Raw genomic sequence first — 23,544 nt, forward strand, 5'->3', positions numbered from 1 at the left:
ACACTGATATCTTTGCCTCTCCTACCAATATATACAGGTGTGTGTTACGCAGCACGGGTATTGAGTATTACATAGTGGGGAACATCTGGGGAGGAGGGTACAAGGGATGAAAGAGGGAAGGATTCACATGAGGGCCCCGCTTCATTGCTCCAATGCTAGCAGCACCTGTGTCCCCTGGGAAGGCCTGTTCAAAGCTCCGCTTCTGCGTTCCAGGCAGCCTCGCTCCTGCCATAGCTGCTGCAGCAGCTGCTGCATAAGGCATTGGGAGGAGAGGTGGTCCCACTGGGGGTTTCTGAATACCCTGTGCACCTTGAGCATCTCTAGCCTGAGATGATGACACTGGCACCAATGTTACTTGTGGATGAAGCCCACTTGCTAGGGATGTCCGAGCATTGGAAAGCAGAAACACTGGATTACTGCCTGTACTTATCTGTGATGTAACTGGCATGTGTCCATACTGTCCTATGAGAGGAGGATGGATTCCTGACTCAGCTGGCTTTAAGGGAGGGGGCATGAGGGTAGGGGGAGCTTGAGAAGAATGAGGTAACTCAAGAGGATTTTGTGGAACCAAAGAAGGCCTTGGAGGAGGGGGACCCATAGGTGGAGGAAGGAGAAGGGGAGCATCAGCCTGTTTAATAGGGCTTGGAGGGATACCAGAAAGCACAGGGCCATGAGCTGGAGGATGAAGGGGATGATGAGCTGCACCAAGGAAGTGGGGCCCCTGGGGGCGAGGTGTACCAGGAGGGGGAACACTAAGTGGGTGAGGAAGACTCCCAGGCAGGGCTGCGGTGTCCCACACCAACATACCCGGGGACATGACGGGCCTTTGAGTTGGCAGGCCACCAGTCAGCACCATGTTCATGTCTTCCCCTGAACACTGAAAGACTTCTATGTAACGCTGCTTCTTCCCGAACACCATATAGCGATGATGCCTCTGCTGGGAGGCGAGGAATGCAGAGTGTTCGCTGTCCATTTGGATGAAAGCTTCTCCACTTGGCTGGCCCTGTAAAATGATGAATGTTAGAAAAGCAAGAAACAAAAGAAAAATAACAATTAAAAACTGATAATTACACCATAATCTATAGATAAAAAAGATGCTAAATGAAACATCAAAATACAATCAATTTCATGAACATACTAGAAACACACAACAAAAGATTCTAACATGGGAACTTACATGTGCATTATAAACCATATGAACACCCTGGTAAACAATGCTTTTTGCATGTTCACCTAGGAACTCAAGGATATGTTCAACTTGGGCTTCGAATGGCAGTCCTCGAAGACGGATGCAGTCCTTGCGGGTACCTGAGGTGATGATCTGTTGTGGGAGCAGTGGCACCTGGGGCAGCTGTGCAATCAGTGGTTGCTGCTGTTCATATGTACGAGGGTCCATGGAACGATTTAATACCTGTGAAAGAAACTAATGATCATCACCTATAAAGAAATGGAGTTGTTATAGCAGGATCCTGCTATAACTGTCTGGACAAATGTTTAAAGAAAAACCCTGTACCGTAACCAATTGTAAAAAATTAAGAATCAAGGGAATATACTGATCTAGCACAATAGGTCTTGGAAAAAAAAAGAAGAAGAAGAAAAAAAAGGGGATGGGCTGTCACATGCATTGGAAAACAAAACATAATTGATAATATAATAATTTACCCAATAATAATGAGTTCCTTGCCGGTTATGAACAATCTTGTATTTACTAAGAGGGGCACGGGAAGTAAACGAATGGCAGAGAGAGTGAGATCTTAAGGAAGGTGACGACAGGGAATAACCCTGAGATGAAGGAATACGACTAGGTTTCATGATTTCCATTATGAAGCTAACGACACAACTAAAATTAAATTACATGGCAGCCAATGTAGCTATGGGTGGATGTTTACAATAGCTCCTTTACAAGAACTTGAGGAAACATTCAGCTAATTCAACAGACATGTAGGAACAAATATTCTTCAAAGAAGGTATGTTACGGTTCAGAGAAAGGGCCAATTTATGACAAAATTACCATTAGCGGCTAATTAACTTTCTAACTATTCTACTACATTTAATTTTGGTGTGGGTAAAACTTAGCAAAAGTAATAAAAATATTAACAGTAATAATAACAGTAATAATAATAATAATAATAATAATAATAGCAATACTACTACTACTAATAATAACAATGATAATAATAATAATAATAATAATAATAATGATAATAATGATAATGATAATAAATGTTAATAATAATGTTAATAATAATATTAATAATAATAATAATAAAAATAATAATGATAATAATAATAATAACAATAATAATAATATAAAAAATAACAATTATGATAAAAAAATTCCTGTAACCCTCTTTTACCACACAGGGAAATGTCCCGCAAATTTTATCAAATTTTCGCAGAGATATCAAGTGTTCACTACACTATATCTCGCCCATCTCAGGAACAAATTGAACACATCATTCCTGCACTTCACTCCACTAAACATGGTCCAAATTAAAAGTTGAACCACTATTCACTTTTTCTTCGAGAACCGTTAAAATTACGGAAAAGGAACTAACCGCCACATGTAATTTTTAAAAAATGAACAAAAATTACACTTCCCTTTGTTGGTACAAAACCTAGACAATCGTCAGAGAAAGGAGAAACCAAAATATACAAGGAGAGGGGAAAGAAAGCGAGATAAAGGAAACGAATACAAGAAAAACGTCGGGAAAAGGCAAGATGGTGATAGATCTTCAACCGTCACGCACACTAGCACGCTCCGGGACACTGATGTTGAGCTCTCACGGCACGGTACGTGTGCGTCTGTGTATGTATCCCTGTATGTGCGCGTGTGAGTAAGTCTGTGTGTAAGTATAATATTCCACCTCACCTCTACCCCCACCCACCTTCTCAACCCCCATCCCCCGGCCAGTACCCCCAGACATCATCTCCCCCCGCCCACTCCCTCCCCCTCGCCCGCCCATACCACCTCGGTGAATTGAAGTCTCGCTGATTCAAACACAAGCAAGATATCGCGCGTGGCTGGTACGAAGGGAAAAGGAGGACGGGGGAAATGACGGAGAGGGAGAGAAAAGAGGAGAAAGGGAGACAGAGATATACCTTGATTGAAAGTAAGCTCAGGTGTGTCTAAATGTCTAAGAAAAAAAGTAAATAGTCAAGGGGAGAAAAAAAAATGTAAGCACGGCTGCGTTACGTGCGTGTTAAAAAAAAACACGAATCTTCATGAAGAAATCTATCAACTGAAAATGAAATGGAACCCGGGATGTAGAGTAGAAGCCATTACAAGAACGGCGACATGAAGGCTTGTTGTGCAAAATACCGCTGACGTCTGCTGCCTCTGCTTGTGCATACGAAAGGGGAGGGGGAAGGAGAGGAGGGAAAGGGAGCGGGAGAAAGGAGGGAGGGAAGAGCGAGGGAAAGAACGAGAACAGAGGGAAGAAGATTCCAGGAGCGCTTTTAAAGTATAAAGCAATATTTCGTATATGATAACTGCAGACGATTTTTTTCTATCTTCCTAAGAGATTTGGAAGCGCTTATCGTGGCTCCCGCCAGACGTGCCGACGCATGCAAGTGCTCCAGATAAATGTACACGCATGACCACACCTGCGCATGCGCACGCCACTGGTCAGTTATAAAATAAAAGCCCCGAAAAGGGAGAATTCCCCGATAATATTATTAAAGAGGAAGAAAGGGAAGGGGGAAAGGAAGGAGAAAAAAAAAAAAAAAAAAAAAGGGGAAAATGAAAAAGGAATGGGAAAAAGAAAAAGGAAAAAAAAAAAAATAAAAAAAAAAAAAAAAAAAAAAAAAAAGGGGGAAAAGGGGGGAAAAAAAGGGAAAAAAAAAAGGGGGGGAGGGGGGGGGGGGGAGGGGGGGGAGGGGAGGAGGGGAGGAGGGGAGGAGAAAAGGGGGGGGGGGAGGGGGAAAAAAAAGGGGAAAGGGGAAGAAAGGAGGGGGGGGGGAAAAGAGGGGAAAGGAGGGGGAAAAGAAAAAAAAAAAAGGGGGGAGAGGAGAAAAGGAAAGGGGGAGAAAAAAAAAAAAAAAAAAAAAAAAAAAAAAAAAATGGGGGGGGGTGGGGGGGGAAAAAATTTTTTAACTTAAAAAATTAGAAAAAATTTTTTTTAAAAAAAAATAATTTCTTATAATTTTTTTTTAAAAATAATATTTTTTTTTAAAAATTTTTTTATAATTATTAATATAAATATTTATTAAATAAATTATAAAATTTTTTTTTTTTTTTTTTAAAATATTTTTTATTTTATTTTCTTTTTTCTTTTCTTTTTTTATTTTTTTTATTTTATTTTTTTTTTTTTTTATTTTTTTTTTTTTTTATTAAAAAATTTTTTTTAAAATTTTAATAAAATCCAAAAAAATTTAAAATTTTTTTTTAAAACAAATTTAATTTTTTTTTTAAATTAAAAAAATTTTTTTAAAAAATTATAATTTGGGAATTTTAAAAAGGGGAAAAGGGGAAAAAATACTTAAAGGAAAATCAGAAAAAAAATTAAAAAAGCAAAAACAAATTACAGTGGTTTTCTTGCAAAAAAAAATAGGAAAAAAAAAATTAAAAATATAAAAAGGGGGGAAAGGGGGAAAAGGAAAAGGGGGGGAAGGGAAAGGGAGGAGAGAACCAAAAAACCAAAGGGGGGCCAAAAGAACTTTCCCCCTTTTAAAAAAAAACAAGGGGGAAAAAAATTTATAAAAATAAAAAAAATTTTTAGGATTAAGATAAGAAAAGATTGAAAAAGTTTTTAAAAGAAAAAGGGAGGGAGAGGACAAAGAAAAAAAGGAGAAAAAAAATTAGAAATAATAAAAAAGAAAGGGAAAGGGAGGGAAGGGAAAAAAAAGGGAGGGGAGGAAAAAAAGGGGAGGAAAAAAGGGTAAGGGGAGGGAAAAAAAAAAAAAATATAAATTAAAAAAAAAAAAAATTTTTATTTATTTAAATTTATTTAAAAAATTATTATAATATTTATATTTTTTTATTATTTATATATATTTATTATATTTATTATATTATATTTTTATTTTATTATTTTAATTAAAAATTATTATTTTTTAATATATTATTTATTATTATTATTATTATATATATTTATTTTATTTTTAATTTTATTAATTATTTATTATTATTTTTTTTTATTATATAAATTTATTAAATTTTATTATAAATTTTATTTATTTATTAAAAAAATTTTTTAAATTTTTTAAAAAAAAAAAATTTTAAAAATTTATTAAAAAAAAAAAAAGGGGGAAAAAAGGGAAAAAGGAAAGGGAGAAAAAAAGGGGGGAGAAGGGGGGGGGGGAAAGGGGGAGGGGGGAGGGGGGGGGGGGGGGGGGAAAGGGGGGGGAAAAAAGGGGGGGGGGGGGGAAAAGGGGGGGGGGAGGGGGGGGGAAAAAAAAAAAGGGGGGGGGGAAAAAAAGGGGGAAAAAGGGGGGGGAAAAAAAAAAAAAAAAAAAAAAAAAAAAAAAAAAAAAAAAAAAAAAAAGGAGAGAGGGGAGAGGGAGAGGGGGGAAAAGGGGGAGGGAGAGAGAGGGAGAGAGAGGGAGAGAGAGGGAGAGGGAGAGGGGAGAGGGAGAGAGGGAGAGAGAGAGAGGGGAGAGAGAGAGTGGGGAGAGAGGGGGAAAGAGAAGGAGAGGGGGAGAGAGGGGGGGGAGAGAGGGGGAGAGAGGGGGGAGAGAGGGGGGAGGAGAGAGAGAGAGAGAGAGAGAGAGAGAGAGAGAGAGAGAGGGAGAGAGAGAGAGAGAGAGAGAGAGAGAGAGAGAGAGAGATACAGAGAGAGACATAGAGAGAGACAGACAGAGAACACCGAGGCGAGCCCGAGTGAGGGGAAGAGAGGCGAGGGGAAGGGAGGGGAGGGCGGCTGCTGAACGGAGGAGGAGCCGGCCCGGAGTTGCTGACTCGGCTGCGGCAAAGCACAACACCCACAGGCCCGCCTCGCCTCACAGCCCCCGACTCTCCTGACGACTGAGTTGACTGAAGGTGTCGCCCGGGTTCAGGATGAGGCTGAAGCGCATGAAATAGGTCGGGTAGGGAGTGCAGGACGGACGGAGTACAGATACGAATGGGGAGAAATGTGGGTAAATATGAGTGCAGATACGAATGGGAGGAAATGTGGGTAAATATGAGTGCAGATACGAATGGGAAGAAATGTGGGTAAATATGAGTGCAGATACGAATGGGAAGAAATGTGGGTATATAAATATGAGTGCAGATACGAATGGGGAGAAATGTAGGTATATAAATATGAGTGAAGATACGAATGGGAAGAAATGTGGGTATATAAATGTGAACAATATACGTAATCAAATACCTTCGCTTCCCCTGAATTCATCTTCTCAGAGGTACTAGGATGCAGACACATGGGTGCAAGTATGCATGCGTATGTATGTGTGCGCGCGTGTGTACACGTCTCTACCCTCCTATACACAAAGATGAAAAAAAAAGAAAAAAACATACCTAATTTACTCTAAGGAAAAAAACAAGAAACTAACAACAAAAATAAATAAATAAAAACCTCAACCCGAAAGAGGGAAACCCCCCTTCAGGACGGAGCCCCCTCGCCCCCTCAACCGGCCACCAACCCCCAAAATAGCCCCGTATCTCTCACATGCACATTTCAGGCCCGGTTGAGCGACATCAGCTTCCCCAAGGCCACAGGTCGTCGGTCGTACTTACGGTTATCTCTATCCAAGATGATAAGCGTGTAAGCAAATGTGTAATCAGTATGATATTAAGGCTACGTAGCCTCTCAGGCCACTCGCTTTATAGTCATGCTTATCATTGAGTGACCTGTTCGTCTATGTAGATTTGTGTGATTAAGCTATACACTATACAAATAGGAATATAAAGATAAATAAACATGGATTTATGTATATATGTATATATATATATATATATATATATATATATATATATATATATATATATATATATATAATCTCTTACATTTACATTTTTTCTATAATCAAATTATATGTAATCTGTAAATATAATGAACTTGTATCATAACCATAGAATCATGAATCCTCAACCATTACCATCAGAACCAGAATGACAATATCCAATGCAGGACAATAACAGCTGGCAGAAGGCAGACGCGACTGTCATTCAGAAAGAAGTGGAAGTGGAAGGAGGAGTGAAGGTGGAAGGAGGAGTGAAGGTGGAAGGAAGAGTGAAAGTGGAAGGAGGAGTGAAGGTGGAAGGAGGAGTGAAGGTGGAAGGAGGAGTGAAGGTGGAAGGAGGAGTGAAGGTGGAAGGAAGAGTGAAGGTGGAAGAGAGAGTGGAAGGACTAACGGAGGACACGAAGGCGCAGGAAGGGAGAGAAAGAAGAGAGAAATAGGGAAGGAAGGATAGACAGAAGATGGAGGGGAGAGAGGAAGGATGGGATAGAAGGGTGGGTGGATGGATGGGAGGAAGGTGAAGTAAAGAAACGAGAGGATAAAGGGTTTAAAGAATAATAGAAGAGATAAATACAGACAGCAAACACATACACAGCATTCTATCTCTCTCTCTCTCTCACCCACTCGCATTCATCCACCTACCCACTCCCATTCACCCACCCACTTAACCCCTCAATCACCCATCCACCCACTCACTTACCCCCTCACTCACCCACCCACCCACCGACTCACTCATCCATCCACCCACTCACTCACTCATCCACCCACCCAATTACTCACCCACTCACATTTAACCACCCACCCACCCACATTCACTCACCCCCTCACTCACTCACCCCCTCACTCACTCACCCACTCACACCCCCCCACCCATCCACTCAGGCCAAGCAGCATCAGCACCCAAGATTCCAAGGGCCACGCGACGCCACCCCAGCACAGGAGAACGGAAGGCTGAAGCTCTCACCTGCTGTACCTCTGCGGTGGTCGAGCGGAAGAGCTCAATGTAGCGCGAGCCAATGATCTCGCGGTGCTTGGCCAGGGCCTTGGAGCTGTCGTCCTCGGAGGCGAAGAGCACGAAGGCGTCCCCGGTGGCGCGGCCGTCGGGCTTGCGCACGAAGAGCACGCCGTCCTCGTTGTCCAGGATGTGGCAGCCGTTGTCGCCGGACTCGAAGAACTCGACCTGCGGGAGGAGGGGGGGGCGGGGCGAGGTCAAATTGGGTCAGAAATCACAGGAGAATGATAAATAATTAGATATAAGCGTCACGTTTGCTTAAGTCGTAGTTACATGAATAGCTATTATTTTTTAAAATCTAATTTATGGAGGAAATGAATGCATGAGCTATCAAAATAACGGCAGGGGCGAGGTCAATGTAGGTCAAAAATCACAGAAAGAGATTAATAAAGACTTTATCATATATGATCATCACTGCCTGTCTTAATTACATGATAAGCTTTTAATTTCCCCGAGTGATAAACAGGAACTTTTTTAAAACTGACACGTTTATTGAGACAAACAAAAATACATAAAAGAATAATACCTCTCAGAAGGATGAGGTAACTTATCCTCACATTCTCATACAAAATTTAGGTATAAAACAAAAAAAATATACATGGAATTACAAAAATACAAACATTCAGTCACTGGTTTACACATCGGTAGAGTGATACAACACTGATTAAGACCCGAACGCAATCAAACAGACAAGCTAATCGAAGCCAAGACCCACTGAAATCTCGACATCATTCACCCAAAACGGATTAATTCAGCCACGTGCAACTCCCTTTGTGGGAAGAATGCGACGGCTCGAGCTCTATCTGCTCAGCCCTTCAGACCCCAGTCGCTGTGCAAAGAACAAACATCTCTGTCCTAAGCAATTGCAACGTGCAAAAACAACAACAACAACGACAGTCGTTGTGCAAAGAACAAACATCTCTGTCCTAAGCAATTGCAACGTGAAAAAACAGCAACAACAACAACAACGACAGTCGTTGTGCAAAGAACAAACATCTCTGTCCTAAGCAATTGCAACGTGAAAAAACAGCAACAACAACAACAACGACAGTCGTTGTGCAAAGAACAAACATCTCTGTCCTAAGCAATTGCAACGTGCAAACAACAACAACAACAACAACAAAAAACGACCCTGATCATCGCAAATCGGTAGAGAAATATCGATCGTCGTCTATCAATTTCGTGTACGTATGTATGTATGTATAAATATGTTACATGTAAACTAATCTCCACGTCACCTGTCTCTTAATTAAATATCTAATTCATCACTGTACTCAGACGGTACTCTTGCGGGGGGAGGGGGCAGCGGATAAAGGGGGGAGATGAGTGGCAGAGAAGGAAAAGGAAGAGGTGGAGGAGGGGGAAGAAGGGAGGTGGAGGAGGGGGAGGAAGGGAGGTGAGGAGGGGGAGGAAGGGAGGGAATGGGGAGGGGGAGGAAGGGAGGTGGAGGGAGGGGGAGGAAGGGAGGTGGAGGAGGGGGGGGAAGGGAGGTGGGAGGAGGGGGGAAGAGAAGGGAGGTGGAGGAGGGGAGGAAGGGAGGTGGAGGAGGTGGAGGAGGGGGAGGGAAGGGAGGGGGAGGAAGGGAGATGGAGGAAGAGAAGGAAAAGGAAAAGGTGGAGGAGGGGGAGGAAGGGAGGTGGAGAAAAAGAGAGAGGTAGGGAAACGGTAAAGAAGGAGAGGTAGAGAAGAAGAAGGAGGAGGAGGAGAAGGAGAAGCAGCAGCTAAGAGAAAGAGGAGGAGGAGGAGAAGCAGCATCTATGAGAAAGAGGAGGAGGAGGAGGAGGAGCAGCAGCAGCAGCTAAGAGGAGGAGGAGGAGGAGGGGGGGTATTGTATGCTATCTCTGCCTCTCTCTCCACAGCTATCAGTGGAGGTCACCAGAAGAAGGCGTTTGTCAGCAATGAATCTCTCGACAGTCGTGCCGCTCGCCCCTTGCTCCTCAGATAACTCAAAAACGAAAAAGAAAGAAAGAAGGAAAATAAATAAAGAAAAATCAAACGAGTAAAGAAACGGAATTAAAGAAGGAAAAATCCGACTTTTAGGACAATCCATTACGAATTCACACTTGACCTTTTGTTCTTTAATTGCGACTGAACATAAAAAAAAAAAATGACACGCTACTTGATCAAAATCCAGGCACAAATACATAAAAAAATGAATAAAACAAAAATGAATTAAATATGTAAACAAGTCAAAAAATTGTAAAAAAGCACACAAAAACGGCATTCCAGTAAGTAAAAACGCATAAAACAACAACAAGGTAAGACAAATACTTTTTTTAAATCCCAATTAAAAAGAAATAAATAAATAAAGAAGAAGAAAACAAACAATCGCGCAAATTCTTTTCAAAATAATAATAATAACAATATTAAATCAATAAAAAACGCCTAACATGCAGCGACCGCGTCCCCCTGGAGTGTTCAAAGGGCTCATAATCAGGGGTTTTATCTCCGCCACTTTTGGATAACGTTAAAGTCGGTCTTTTTTTTTCTTTCTTTTTTCAAATACGATGATAAGTTACCATCCTATTATCAACAAGCGTTATTTTTATCTTTTTTTTTTTTAAGGCAGTATGAAGTGATTTTATCTCTTAACGGTCTTACCATTCGCGGTTACTGAAGCCTTAGCAAATTAGATTGGAGAAAATCACATAGGTTGATGAATAATAATGGAAATAACAATAAGAACAATAACAATACCACCAATGATAATAGCAATTGAGAATAATAATAACACAAACAGCAATAAAATAACAATACCAGTAGTAGTAGTAGTAGTAGTAGTAGTAGTAGTAGTAGTAGTAGTAGTAGTAGTAGTAGTAGTAGTAGTAGTAGTAGTAGTAGTAGTAGTAATAATAATAATAATAATAATTATAATAACAACAATAATAATAATAATTAAAATAATAATAATAACAATTATTATCATGATGATGATAATAATAATAACTAATAATAATAGTAAAAATAATGAAAAAAGAAAAATACAAAAAAATAACACAATCCCTTTCGACCTAGATATAATTGACCCCGTTATCATACGATAATCTGAACTGTAAACCTCTTCCATGTCTCTAAAAACAAGACCAAATAAAGAGAAATCTGTCGAAAGAAAATATCAGTGCAGGTTCCGCGCAGCCTCGAATAATCCATCGAAATCTGGATGAGATTATTCAACCCTCAAATCTCGATCTTGTATCAAAGAGCTATCTTAATTAACCATAAGCCTGCTACTGATTGTGCATTGCTCTTAAAAGGCCGTGCTATCAAGCTGGTTGCGGGGCTCGTAGGCTACGGTAATCAAATTTACTTCTGTACAACTCTGGTGGTGGTGGTGTTGAATGGTGATGGTGAATTTTGGTGGTGGTGGTGATGGTGAGTGGTGTTGAATGGGGATGGTGAATTTTGGTGGTGGTGGTGGTGAGTAGTGATGGTGAGTGATGTTGAATAGGGATGGTGAATTTTGGTGGTGGTGGTGGTGAATGATGGTGTTAGTCTTGGTGGTGGTGGATGGTGGTGGTTTTGGTGGTGGTGGATGGTGGTGGTGAGTGGCGGTGTTGGTCTTGGTGGTGGTGAACAGTGATGATGATGATGGTAAATGGTGGTGTTGGTGGCGGTGATGAACGATGGTGGTGATGATGATGACAGTGATGAACTGTGATCATGGTCATGATGAATGATGGTAATGATGAAGAGGATTCAAGGAGGTAATAATGATGACTATCTAATTTGGCGATGATGATGACAAATTATAATAACAAGCACTTTTAGCGATGATAAATCTCCTACATCACAATACAAACAAAATCCTCAATACTACGAATCCTAAAAAAAAAAAAAAAAAAAAAAAAAAAACGAAGCCCAAAAACTCGTCAACTTTTCTTTCCTTTCGCCAGTAAAAAATAATAATTAAGAGTCACATTCACTGCCCAAATAAAAAGGTCATTGGACCAGTAATAAAAATAAATGAAGATCGTAATTAATGTCAAGTCCGTAAGCGATAATGAAGGCTTTCGACCTCATTATCACACCTGTCGTGGGTACAGACGGATTACAACAGATTTCAGAAATTATTAGCTTTTCATTTTATTCTTTTTTTTTTTTTTTTTTGGAAAACTACCGCAGCTCATCCATAAGTACCCCCCCCTCCCCCATCGCTGATAACATACCATCAAAAAGTCCAAAAAAAAAGTCAAATTCGCGCGAAATTAAGTAGAAGGAATAAAGGAGAAATGAATAAAAAATGAAATAAATGATAAAAAAACATCTCAAGTTGACACAAACAGGCAACCGCTCCCTATCAAAGGCTCCCCCCCCGTCATACCCTGAAACAACAACGACCTTATCTCCTTGATAAAGAAAAAATAGAGAAGGGCCATACAATAATTTACGAACTTTAAACTAACGATTTTTTTAAATTACGAACTTTTTTATTATTACGATTTTTTTATTACGATTTTTTTTTATTACTTCTTTTTTATTTCGAACTTTTTTTTATTACGTTTTTTTTATTTCGAACTTTCTTTTATTTTTATTATGAAGCCTTTTTTTTATTATGAAGCTTTTTTAATTACGAACTTTTTTCTTCACGAATACAGTCAAACTTACGCTTTGGACGCATATATACGCAGATAAACACGGCAGGTGAGTGTATACTACATGTATGTATATCATAGGCGTATATGTATTTGAACGCAAACACGGACTCGCACTCACTCACTCACCCACTCACTCACTCACTCACTCACTCACCCACTCACTCACTCCACTCACTCACCCACTCACTCACTCACCCACTCACTCACTCACCCACTCACTCACTCACCCACTCACTCACTCACCCACTCACTCACTCACCCACTCACCACTCACCCACTCACTCACCCACCCCCTCACTCACAGGCACCACTCACTTTCACATCATATATATATATCAACTCACTCACCGCCCCCTTTCTCTCTCTATATCTCTCTCTCTCTCTCTCTCAGGCGGAACTACCTATATATATCCTTATATATATATATATATATATATATATATATATATATATATATATATATATATATATATATAAACACGGTAAAAGTCAAAAGCAAGCAAGGCAAAATTTCGACACCGAATAATATGGTTTGCAAAACGTCACGAACACCCACGACATGTGTTGAAGCGAATAAGGCAGAAGAAAGATGAAGGAATATAGTGAAGAAAGAGAGAGAGTGAGAGAGAGAGAGAGAGAGAGAGAGAGAGAGAGAGAGAGAGAGAGAGGGAGCGAGAGAGAGGGAGAGAGCGAGAGAGAGGGAGAGAGCGAGAGAGAGAGAGAGAAAGAGAGAAAGAGAGAAAGAGAAAGGCAAAGAACGAGAGAGAGTGAGAGAGAGAGTAAGAAAGAAAGGAGAAAGAGAAAGAGAGAGAGAGAGAGAGAGAGAGAGAGAGAGGGAGAGAGAGAGAGAGAGAGAGAGAGAGAGAGAGAGAGAAAGATAGAAAGAAAAAGAATGAAAGAAAGAAAAGAAAAAGATAGAAAGAAAGAAAAAACACTAACCCAAAATTACTCGTTATTCATTAGCTCAGAAATTTACTTTAGAGATTACGGAATGCATTGAAAATCACGTCACTTTAACTAACACTTATCGTCACCATTTTCCTAATCCTCCTCCTCCTCCTCCTCCTCCTCCTCATCATCATCATCATCATCATTACCACCATCACCACCACCACACCTACGATCCTCCTCACAATCACCACCAGCGCCACCATCAACCCCCCCACCCCACCCACCCCACACCCACCCATCCCACCAACCCACCCACCCATACCACCATCCCACCCCCGCTCCCCACCCACCCATCCCACCAACCCTTCTTCAACCTCACCAACCCTCCTCACCCCCCACCAACCCACCCCCACCCACCCATCCCACCAACCCTTCCTACCACCCACCCACCAACCCTTCCCTCACCCCCCACCCACCCACCAACCCTCCCCCACACCCACCAACCCTTCCCTCAACCCCACTCACCCTCCCCACACCCACCCATCCACCCATCCACCCAACCCACCTTCCCCTACGTACCACTTGCTTGGGCGTGCAGTCGTAAGGCAGACCTCGCATGCGGATGATGACCTGGCCACCGCGAGAGAGGAACTGCTGGGCTTCATTGTTGCTTCCTGGGAATAAAAAAAAGAAGAAAAATTAGGGGTTGGATTGGATTCGCTGGGGGGAAGGAGAAGGGAAAGAGCAAGAGAGAGTGAGGGAGAGAGGGAGGGAGGGGAAGGGAAAGGGGAAGGGAGAGAGCAAGAGAGAGTGGGGAGAGAGAGAGAGAGAGAGAGCAAGAGAGAGTGGGGGGGAGGGAGGGAGGGAGAGAGAGAGAGAGAGAGAGAGAGAGAGAGAGAGAGAGAGAGAGAGAGAGAGAGAGAGAGAGAGAGAGAGAGAGAGAGAGAGAGAGAGAATCTTAAATATAATACAATGACTCAAAATTCGTAGCAAATACATCTAATCATAACACCAAAATGATGAAATAGCTACAACAATCTAATGGTCCATAAAACCCAGAATTAACATATCCAAAACATTAAGGTCACCCCATAACAAGTTTTAATCTTTATTTCCCCGAAAAGTTCAAATCACCTTTTTGTTAAGCATTAAGACATATTACTCCGGTAAAATAGTTGCAGAATTGCCTTCGATAATTTCCCACACAATTCTCACAAAAAAAAAAGAGAACAGCAGCGTCATGTTAATAAGAAAATACAAAATAAAATAAAATAAAAATAAAACAAGTACGTGTTCCTAGCCCAGCGTGTGCTTTGTGTACGTCTTCGCTCATGTACATAACCATCCATGTACGTATTCGCTCACGTATGTATTCATCCGTGTGCGTATTCATATTTAAGTCCACAGCATATCAACCGGAACGCGACCCAGACAATAAAATCTACACCATCACTTTTATTTACATTTTTTGGTAACCGCAAACAGACGCAATATCAACATTAATTTTCTTTCACTATACTTTAGCAGACAGAGCTTTGAGTTGCTTGTTTGAATGGAAAGAGGGAGTCAATGAAACAGGTATGGTGAAAAGGAAGAACGGAAGAAAGGAAGAGGAGAAATGGAGGGGGGGGGGGGAGAGAGGGAAGGGGAGAAATCGGTGAGTGAAAAGAGAGAGGGGGAGAAATGGGGGAGAGAGAAGAGTGGGAGGGGGAGAAATCGGGGAGTGAAAAGAGAGAGGGGGGGGAAATGGGAGAGAGAAGAGTGAGAGGGAGAGATATCGGGGAGTGAAAAGAGGGAGGAAAGAGGAGGGAGAGGGGGAGATGAGGAAGAGATGGATAAACAGACAAATAGATTCTGTTTAATATAAATATTAATAGGACGAGTAAGATTGTGCGAGGAAGTGGGATGGAAAGGCGATATACGTATAAACTGAAAGAAGAATGTGAATAGGAGAAAACAATAGGAATATCTTTAACTATATATCTCTCTATATTTATCATCGCATACAAACATATAATCAATAATGTCTAGATATACAAATCTATACAGAAAATGATGTACAGGCAAACCGACATGTAAATATATACAGAGAGAGATATTACAAGGTAACTTTCAGTAGGAGGACAGGGGACCTCCCCGGTTGCTGATAATCCCCAAAGTCGTTATCAATTACCGCTGTTGTAATCTTTTATCAGCGAGAAGTGATTGTTCGACTACATGCAGGCTCGCCTATAGACTCCCTTCCCCGTGCATCTCGCCTAACAAAAGTCAAAGCCCAGATACCGCTTGCAACAATGAAAAAGATCGTTCTTTGATAGCGAAAGACTGCTTGAACTATTCTGAAAAATGGTGATGCTTGTTTACGGTGAAGCACGCCGTTTCTCTCTCTACAGAGTCGAGTTTCGTCACTGGTAAAAACGGAATGAAGACGAATGGAACGCGTCCGAGATCCAATGAATCGAATCGACGTACCAGACCGGCTACACTCGGAATCCGAACCGCTGCTCGACGGCGTGTGAAATGAACCAAAGAACCCCGAGATTTTCCCTATTTGGAAATTCTAAATTCAACGTCAGCGTGACTCCGATACAGGATTTGATACTATCTAATCAGATACTGCTGTGAAAACAAATGATCTGGTGGAAATCGAGGACTTGGGTATATTCTCTAGTATTTCCAAGACTACAATCTTTTTACTTGTCGCGTCATTATGTGAGGAACATTACAAACAGACAGACAAATACGCAAACACACATACTAACTCGTTCACTCATTCTCATTCACTCGCCCCCCCCTCTCCCCCTCACTCACTCACTCTCCCGCAAGAGACGCAGGCGCCGCAGGACCTTCGGCATCGTTTATTAATGGCGGAACAGGTTGCGCGGCGCGGGTACGATGACCCTCGGCCGCGCAGCCGCCGAGCGCCGCACGCCTCCTGCTTAGTCCTCCGGCCGAGACCAGACACGAGGCCGCCCGTCCGTCCCGGCGGAGCGGACACGCGGGCGCCGATTCCCAGATGATAGCTACTTACGGATAACGTTCATCATGCGCATTGTTTGCTGCATGGCTGCGTGCTGCATGTTGAGCTGGATGTTCATGGTCATGGTCTCGGGCGGGATGGGCGGGAGGTGCGTCCCGCTGCCCGAGCTCCCACTCCCACTCCCGCCCCCGCCCGTGCTCCGCCCGCGGCCGCTCTTCTCGGACATGGCGGCGGTCCGCACTCGCGTGTTGCCAAGGTACGACTCGGGTTGACGACCCACGCAGAAGAGGGAACGTGTCCAGGGTCGTGATCAGTTCATCGACGACGCAGCCCTGGCCGCACTGCTTCAGGCTCGCGGCTTGTTTATCTATTTTTTTCAAGCAAAGCAACAGCTGACGTCTATTTCTCCGACGTCTGTGATACGAGCACAGCTGGTCCCTCCCGTGCTTTGAGGCAGAGGAAGACGCCGGCGGTCGAAGCAGCGTTCCGTCGACGCCCGCGATGCACTTCCTCCCAACGGCTTTCACGTCGCTCGCCGGATCACGTCTCCAGCGGCATCGCACTCCAGGGCCGCTTCCCTCGCAGATCCTTCCTTCCTTCTTGCCTGCGTGCTTGCTCCCTCGCTTCCTCCGCCGTGCAGGCAAACGCACCCGACCAGAGCAACCAGGAAGCGCCTTCACACACGCGCACTACGCACACGACGAACAACGAGCACACCGGCAGCGTGTCCAGCAGGAGTCTGGCTCGCTCTCGGGGCCGGGTGAAAGTACGCGCATTACCTGCTTTTATCTCTCTTTATCGCGCTTATCACGTGGGCACGCGGAGGGTAGCGGATAAACCAAATCAGTCCCATGGCTGTAGCCGCCCACTTACGCGCTACAGCAGCCCCCAACAAAGCCAACGACGCATCTACAGCACGCTACGATCCGAGTGAAGTAAGACGAAAGGGCGTCGCGACAGACCCTGGCGTAGAAACCCATCGACGTCGACAGGCAAAAGCAGCCACCTCGTCTGGCAACCTACCTGATAAGCAATTAAGAGATAACTTGGTTTGAAGAGGACGATGCCCAAGGACTGTTACCAGGATGGGGTGGGGGTGGGGGTGGGGGCGGGGGCTGTGTCGAAGGTCTGTCCGAATGCCGATGGGACACGCACGGCAAATCAGCGCAGTGAGGAACACGTCAGAAACGTTGGTTTTCCTGCGTTTGAGTCGGTCTCAAAGGTGGAAACGCGTCTAAAAATGCTAACAGACGTCTAGTAAAGCTGTATCAGATGTCGAAAACTAGGATTGCTGAATTGTGAAAGTGCGCTCGACGCTTCGACTTTATTTCACCTTTTACTGTCCGAACGGATCAGTCAAATAATTCCACTGCACAAACGGACACACAAATATCCTCACATTACGAAATTCTCTCCCACTGCCACCGTAAATCACCAGCCGCAAGGCGCAAACGCGATTAGAATAGTCTACCTTAACAAGCCCCTACCTCCAGAACACGAAAGAAAACGGCCGAATCTCAAAGCAAACTGAATAAAAACAAAAACAAAAAACTCGCTCGAGCCGACGAATCCCGTTAAGTCTTACGCTCCAAACCGTCAGTACTCTTCGCAACGACGATCCAAGGCAATCGCTCCGTTGCGAAACCACCAGGTGCAATCATGCTCTGCGGGATTAGGTCTAATTGATAATCGAGAAGCGCGCCCTGCCAACGTGGTCAGCTGATCTCACTGCTAATTGGATGACAGATTACAAATGAAGCGTGCGGTGATCAGGTCAGGGGGGGGGGGGCGGAAGATAGAAGAAGGGAGGGATGGATGGATGAATGTAGAAAGGGGTGGGGAGGAGGAGAAGAGAATGCGAAGGAGAAGACTAGATAGAGGGGGAAATAAGCGTAAATCCGTGTACTTCAAACGAATACGTAAACACAAAATCACTCCAACCACTTATACATATGCGCATATATTTCTTCCGTATTCCTCGCTCTCCATTTCTGTCTTATAAATAGACACCCTTCCTTTTCGTCTATTTATATATAAATCTATCTATCTATAAGTACATCAACACAAGGCACCCTTTCTATCTCGCTCCTTAACACCACCTCCCACATCCCCCAACCTCTATCCCCTCTTTCTTCCCACTCCTACCCCCACCAAACCTCCTACCTCCATCTCTAACCCACCTCCAACTTCCAACCCCACTCCTACATCTACCCCTACCCCCACCAATCCACCTAGACCCCAAACTCCCATCAATCCATCCCCTACCCCCTATCCCCTATCTCCATCCCCCCTCCAAACCCTACCCCATCCCCCACCAATCCACCTACCCCCTACCCCTTCCTCCACCAATCCAACCCCTACCCTTATCTCCATCCCCCTCCACCGACCCCCTCCCCCCACCCCAACCCCACCCAGCAGCCTCGACGACCCCTTCTCCACCTCCAACCCCTCCCCCACCCAGCAACCTCCGACGACCCCTCCAACCCCTCCCTCCACGTCCAATCCCCTCCCCCACCCAGCAGCCTCCGACGACCCCCTCCAACCCCTCCCCTCCCCCCACCCAGCAGCCTCCGACGACCCCCGCAAAACCCCTCCTCCACCTCCCCTACCCTCCCCCACCCAGCAGCCTCCGACAACCCTCCAACCCTCCCTCCACCTCCAACCCCCTACCCCTTATCTCCATCCCCTCCACCGACCCCTCCCCCACCCCAACCCCCACCCATAGCCTCCGACGACCCTCCAACCCCTCTCTCCACGTCCAATCCCCCTCCACACCCAGCAGCCTCCGACGACCCCCTCCAACCCCTCCCTCCCCCACCCAGCAGCCTCCGACGACCCCGAACAACCCCCTCCCTCCACCTCCCTACCCCTCCCCCCACCCAGCAGCCTCCGACAACCCCCTCCAACCCCTCCCTCCACCTCCAACCCCCTCCCCCACCCAGCAGCCTCCGACGACCCCCCTCCCCCTCCCCCCCCACCCAGTAGCCTCCGACGACCCCTCCAACCCCTCCCTCCACCTCCCCTACCCCTCCCACCACCTAGCAGCCTCCGACGACCCCCTCCAACCCTCCCTCCACCTCCAACCCCCCTCCCCCCACCCAGCAGCCTCAGACGACCCCCTCTTCACTCCTCCCCTCCCCACCCAGCAGCCTCCGACGACCCCCTCCAACCCCCTCCCCCCACCCAGCAGCCTCCGACCACCTCCAACCCCCTCCCCCACCCAGCGGCCTCCGATGACCCCGAAGGACCCCGAGGGAGGGCCTTGGACGGCAGGCGCGGCGGCGGGGGTCCCCGCGGCGCGCGCTGGACCCTCCAAGGCCTCCCTCGGAGCCGATGTTGCGGGGACCGAATATCCTTCGGTAAACAGTGCGTGCTCGGTTCGCAATCAAACCCCTCCCCCTACCCTTCTCCTTCCCCTAACCTTCTTCCCCCTACCCTCCACCTACCCTTCTTCTCCTACCCTCCCCCCTACCCTTCTCCTTCCCCCTACCCTTCCTCTTCCCCTTCCTCCTCCCCCCTCCTTCCCCTACCCTTCCTTCCCTTCTTCCCCCTCGCCCCACCCTTCTCCTTCCCCCTACCTCTCCTCCTCTCCTTCCCTTACCTTCTTCCTTCCTTCTTCCTACCCTCGCCCTACACTTCTCCTTCCCCCTACCCTCCCCTTCGCCTTATCTCATTTCCATTCCCGTTTCTCTTCCCATTCGCTTTGACCCTTCTATCCTCTCCATCTTCTCCTACGCCTAATCTCATTCTCATTCTCCTTTACCTTCCCATTCTCCTTTCTCTTCCTATTCGCCCTTTTCTCATTCCCATTATCCTTTCCCCTTTTCTCCCCTCCGTTCTCCTCTTCGTCTTGTATTATTCTCGTTCTCCTTTTCCCTTCCCATTCTGCTTTTCCTTGCCTATGTCCTCTTATTCCCTTCTCCATTTCATTTTCGAGTCGTACTCCATGCCCCCTTTCGCTGTTTTCCTACTTCCTGTTCCCTTTCCTGTTCTTTCCCTGTTTTCCTGCTCAATTTTCCCTTTTTCATTTTCATTTTCTTTATCCCGTTTTCCCTCTCTCCTCTTCTTTCTTCCCTTCCCTCTCTTTATTCCTGTTTTCCTGCTCCCTCTCCCCTCATTTCCAGCTCCCCATCCCTCTCCTCTTTCCCCTCCCTCCTACTTCGGCTCCCCCCCCCCACCTCTTCCCACTAAGCCGTAGAGCTTGTAAGTTAGCTCTTTATTAAGTGTCAAAGACCACTGGGAATGTGCACAAAAAGGGATGAAATGTAGGTAGTGGGAAAAAAAAACAAGACCTGGGGTGGGCAAGGGGGGAGTAGGGTAGATAGGGAGGTGGGGTAGGAGAGGCGAGAAAGGGAGGGAGGGATGCTACGGGGTCGTCGGAGAGGGAGAGATGGAGAGAGAGAGAGAGATGGAGAGAGAGAGAGATGGAGAGAGAGAGAGATGGAGAGAGAGAGAGATGGAGAGAGAGAGAGAGATGGAGAGAGAGAGAGATGGAGAGAGAGAGAGATGGAGAGAGAGAGAGATGGAGAGAGAGAGAGATGGAGAGAGAGACAGATGGAGAGAGAGACAGATGGAGAGAGAGACAGATGGAGAGAGAGACAGATGGAGAGAGAGACAGAGAGAGAGAGAGAGATGGAGAGAGAGAGAGATGGAGAGAGAGAGAGATGGAGAGAGAGAGAGATGGAGAGAGAGAGAGAGATGGAGAGAGAGAGAGAGATGGAGAGAGAGAGAGATGGAAAGAGAGAGAGATGGAAAGAGAGAGAGATGGAGAGATGGAGAGAGAGAGAGATGGAGAGAGAGAGAGATGGAGAGAGAGAGAGATGGAGAGAGAGAGAGATGGAGAGAGAGAGAGATGGAGAGAGAGAGGGATGGGGAGAGAGAGAGAGGGAGGGAGAGAGGAGGGAGGGAGGGAGAGAGAGAGAGAGAGAGAGAGAGATGGAGAGAGAGAGAGAGAGAGAGAGAGAGAGAGAGAGAGAGAGAGAGAGAGAGAGAGAGAGAGAGAGAGAGAGAGGGAGGGAGAGAGAGGGAGTGGAGGGGGTCTCCTAGCGCAGATGAGGTCACAGCATCCGGCCAACGTGACCCAGCTTTCTCCGATAAATTTCTAATCCATTCATTTATCTCCACCGTTGACAGGAGTCTGTCAGCCTGCATTTCTCCGTCTGTCTCCTTGTCTGTGTACGTGCGTGTGTTCGCTTGCGACCATGATCGCACGTGCATGGCCGACTGCCACTGAATGGACTGAGACAAGAACTGGCTTAAGCAACAACTTTTACTACACTCACCAACCTAACATATATATACGTACATGCACCCACATGTATATCAGCCCGCGCGTGGTGTGTATATTCCCGAGTGTAAACAAATACACATACACATGCATTCTATATAAACATCCAACGCGCATTAATCTTAGCCTATTAGTCCCGCAGGTTATTCTGTCCGTACACTTGTTTACCTTTAAGAAGTGGTTTTATCCGACGGTCATTTGCATAAAAAAGTGACGCATAAACGGGCCCCCCTGTAGGATCATTCAGAAGAACATGTGGAGGAGGAAGGAGGAAGGAGGAGGAGGAGGAAGGAAGAAGAGGAAGGAGGAGGAGGAGGAGGAGGAGGAGGAGGAAGGAAGAGGAGGAAGAGGAAGGAGGAGGAGGAAGTGGAAGGAGGAGGAAGTAGGAGGAAGAAGTAGGAAGTAGGAGGAAGAAGTAGGAAGGAGGAGGAAGAGGAAGGAGGAGGAAGAAGAAGGAGGAGGAGGTGGAAGGAGGAGGAAGTGGAAGGGGAGGAGGAAGAGGAAGGAGGAGGAAGAGGAAGGAGGAGGAAGAGGAAGAGGAAGCAGAGGAGGAGGAAGAGGAGCAAGAAGAAAACGGGAGGGGTGAGTGAGAGTAGAATAATGGGAACAGAGAAAAGCCTTAAAAAACTAGAAGAGATGAAGGAGCCTGAGAAGAATAGGAGAATAGAAAGAGATCAAGAATAAGAGAAAGAGAATTTGGAAAAACAGGCGAACAGACAGACAGGTAAAAATAAGACGAAGAACAAACAAAACGAAACAAGAGAAACAGCAGATAACGCAAACAAGCAACAGGACGAAGAAACAATAGAAAAAACAATGACAGGTGTCAATCATTCACTACCAGTACCTTAACCATTGAACAAATTAACGAACTGGCAACTCGTAGTAATCAACTTTAAATATTCTTAATTTGAAGGCTATTTGCTTGATTGAGTATGTGATAGCGCATGTGAGTACTCGTTTGTTTTCATATCAGCTGATAAACATACAAAAAATGGATAAAAATAGGACAAAGCATAATATCTTGCGCAACTGATTACTGATTTTGCAATGGTCCTGATAGCAAAGGTAATAAGTATTGGTAATAATAATTTAAAAAAATAATCAGATAACGATAATAAATAAATATATAATAATATCAAATAAAAAATCTGTAATTATTTCTTTGTCTCTGCAGTCTGCTCTCTTTCAACTATGGATTTTCCCTCTATATTTTACACAATATTTTAATTTCCTTTCTTTCCCCCAAACTCTTCCTACCCCCCCTCACCCCTACCCTCCTAACCCCACCCAACCCCCTTTTAGCTCTCCCCCTACCCACCCCAATCCCCTATCTCCCCCTGCCCTCTACCCAACCCTTACCTTTGACTCACCCCCCCTCCCTCTCTACCCCCTCCCCTGCTCCTCCCCTTCCTGGCACTCATCCTCGTACTCCTTCTGACCCCCCACCTCCTCATCCCTTATGTTGTCCCACAACCCCGTCATCCCTACAACTCCCTACAACTCCCATAACCTTTCCCTCCCCTCACCCTACAACTCTTAAATCCCACTACGACCTCAGATGACACCCTACAGCCTCCTCTCCCCTTTGCCCTCTTATCCCTTATCCCCGTTCCCAGAACCCCCTCCAACCTCCCTCCCATCCCCCTACAGCCACCACAACTCCCCAAAGCATCCCCTCCCCTCCTCCCTCCCCTCATAACCCTCTCCAACCTCCCTCCCCCACCCCATCCCAATCCTCCTCCCCACCCCTCTTTCCCCTCCCTTCCAACCTCACCCCCGGCCACGTTGATGAAGTCCTGTATTTTCTCTCCCCATTACTTTCCCCTTCCCCCTTCCTTCCCCCCTCCTCCCTCCCTTCCCCTCCCCTCCCGAACTC

General features: G+C 45.3%; 1 protein-coding gene across 6 annotated transcripts in view; it reads right to left on the reverse strand.

Moving 5' to 3' along the window:
• The window catches only part of fus (epithelial splicing regulatory protein fusilli), a 196,649-nt gene that overhangs the window by 20,627 nt on the left and 152,478 nt on the right, over window positions 1–23,544 (reverse strand). For 4 of the 6 annotated variants that reach the window (XM_070135003.1, XM_070135009.1, XM_070135005.1 and 1 more), the window contains 4 exons: window positions 13,978–14,072; window positions 7,865–8,080; window positions 1,178–1,411; window positions 1–1,003 (listed from right to left, as the gene is read on the reverse strand). The exon at window positions 1–1,003 is cut by the window's left edge and continues 1,486 nt beyond it. In XM_070135003.1, the coding sequence (XP_069991104.1) occupies window positions 68–1,003; window positions 1,178–1,411; window positions 7,865–8,080; window positions 13,978–14,072 (1,481 nt within the window). In that variant the 3' untranslated portion in view covers window positions 1–67. The remainder of the gene's footprint in view (window positions 1,004–1,177; window positions 1,412–7,864; window positions 8,081–13,977; window positions 14,073–23,544) is intronic. The other 2 variants (XM_070135007.1, XM_070135004.1) reach the window with 2 other exon arrangements.

The sequence above is a fragment of the Penaeus vannamei genome, chromosome 20, assembly GCF_042767895.1.
Source record: "Penaeus vannamei isolate JL-2024 chromosome 20, ASM4276789v1, whole genome shotgun sequence".
Taxonomy (NCBI): domain Eukaryota; kingdom Metazoa; phylum Arthropoda; class Malacostraca; order Decapoda; family Penaeidae; genus Penaeus; species Penaeus vannamei.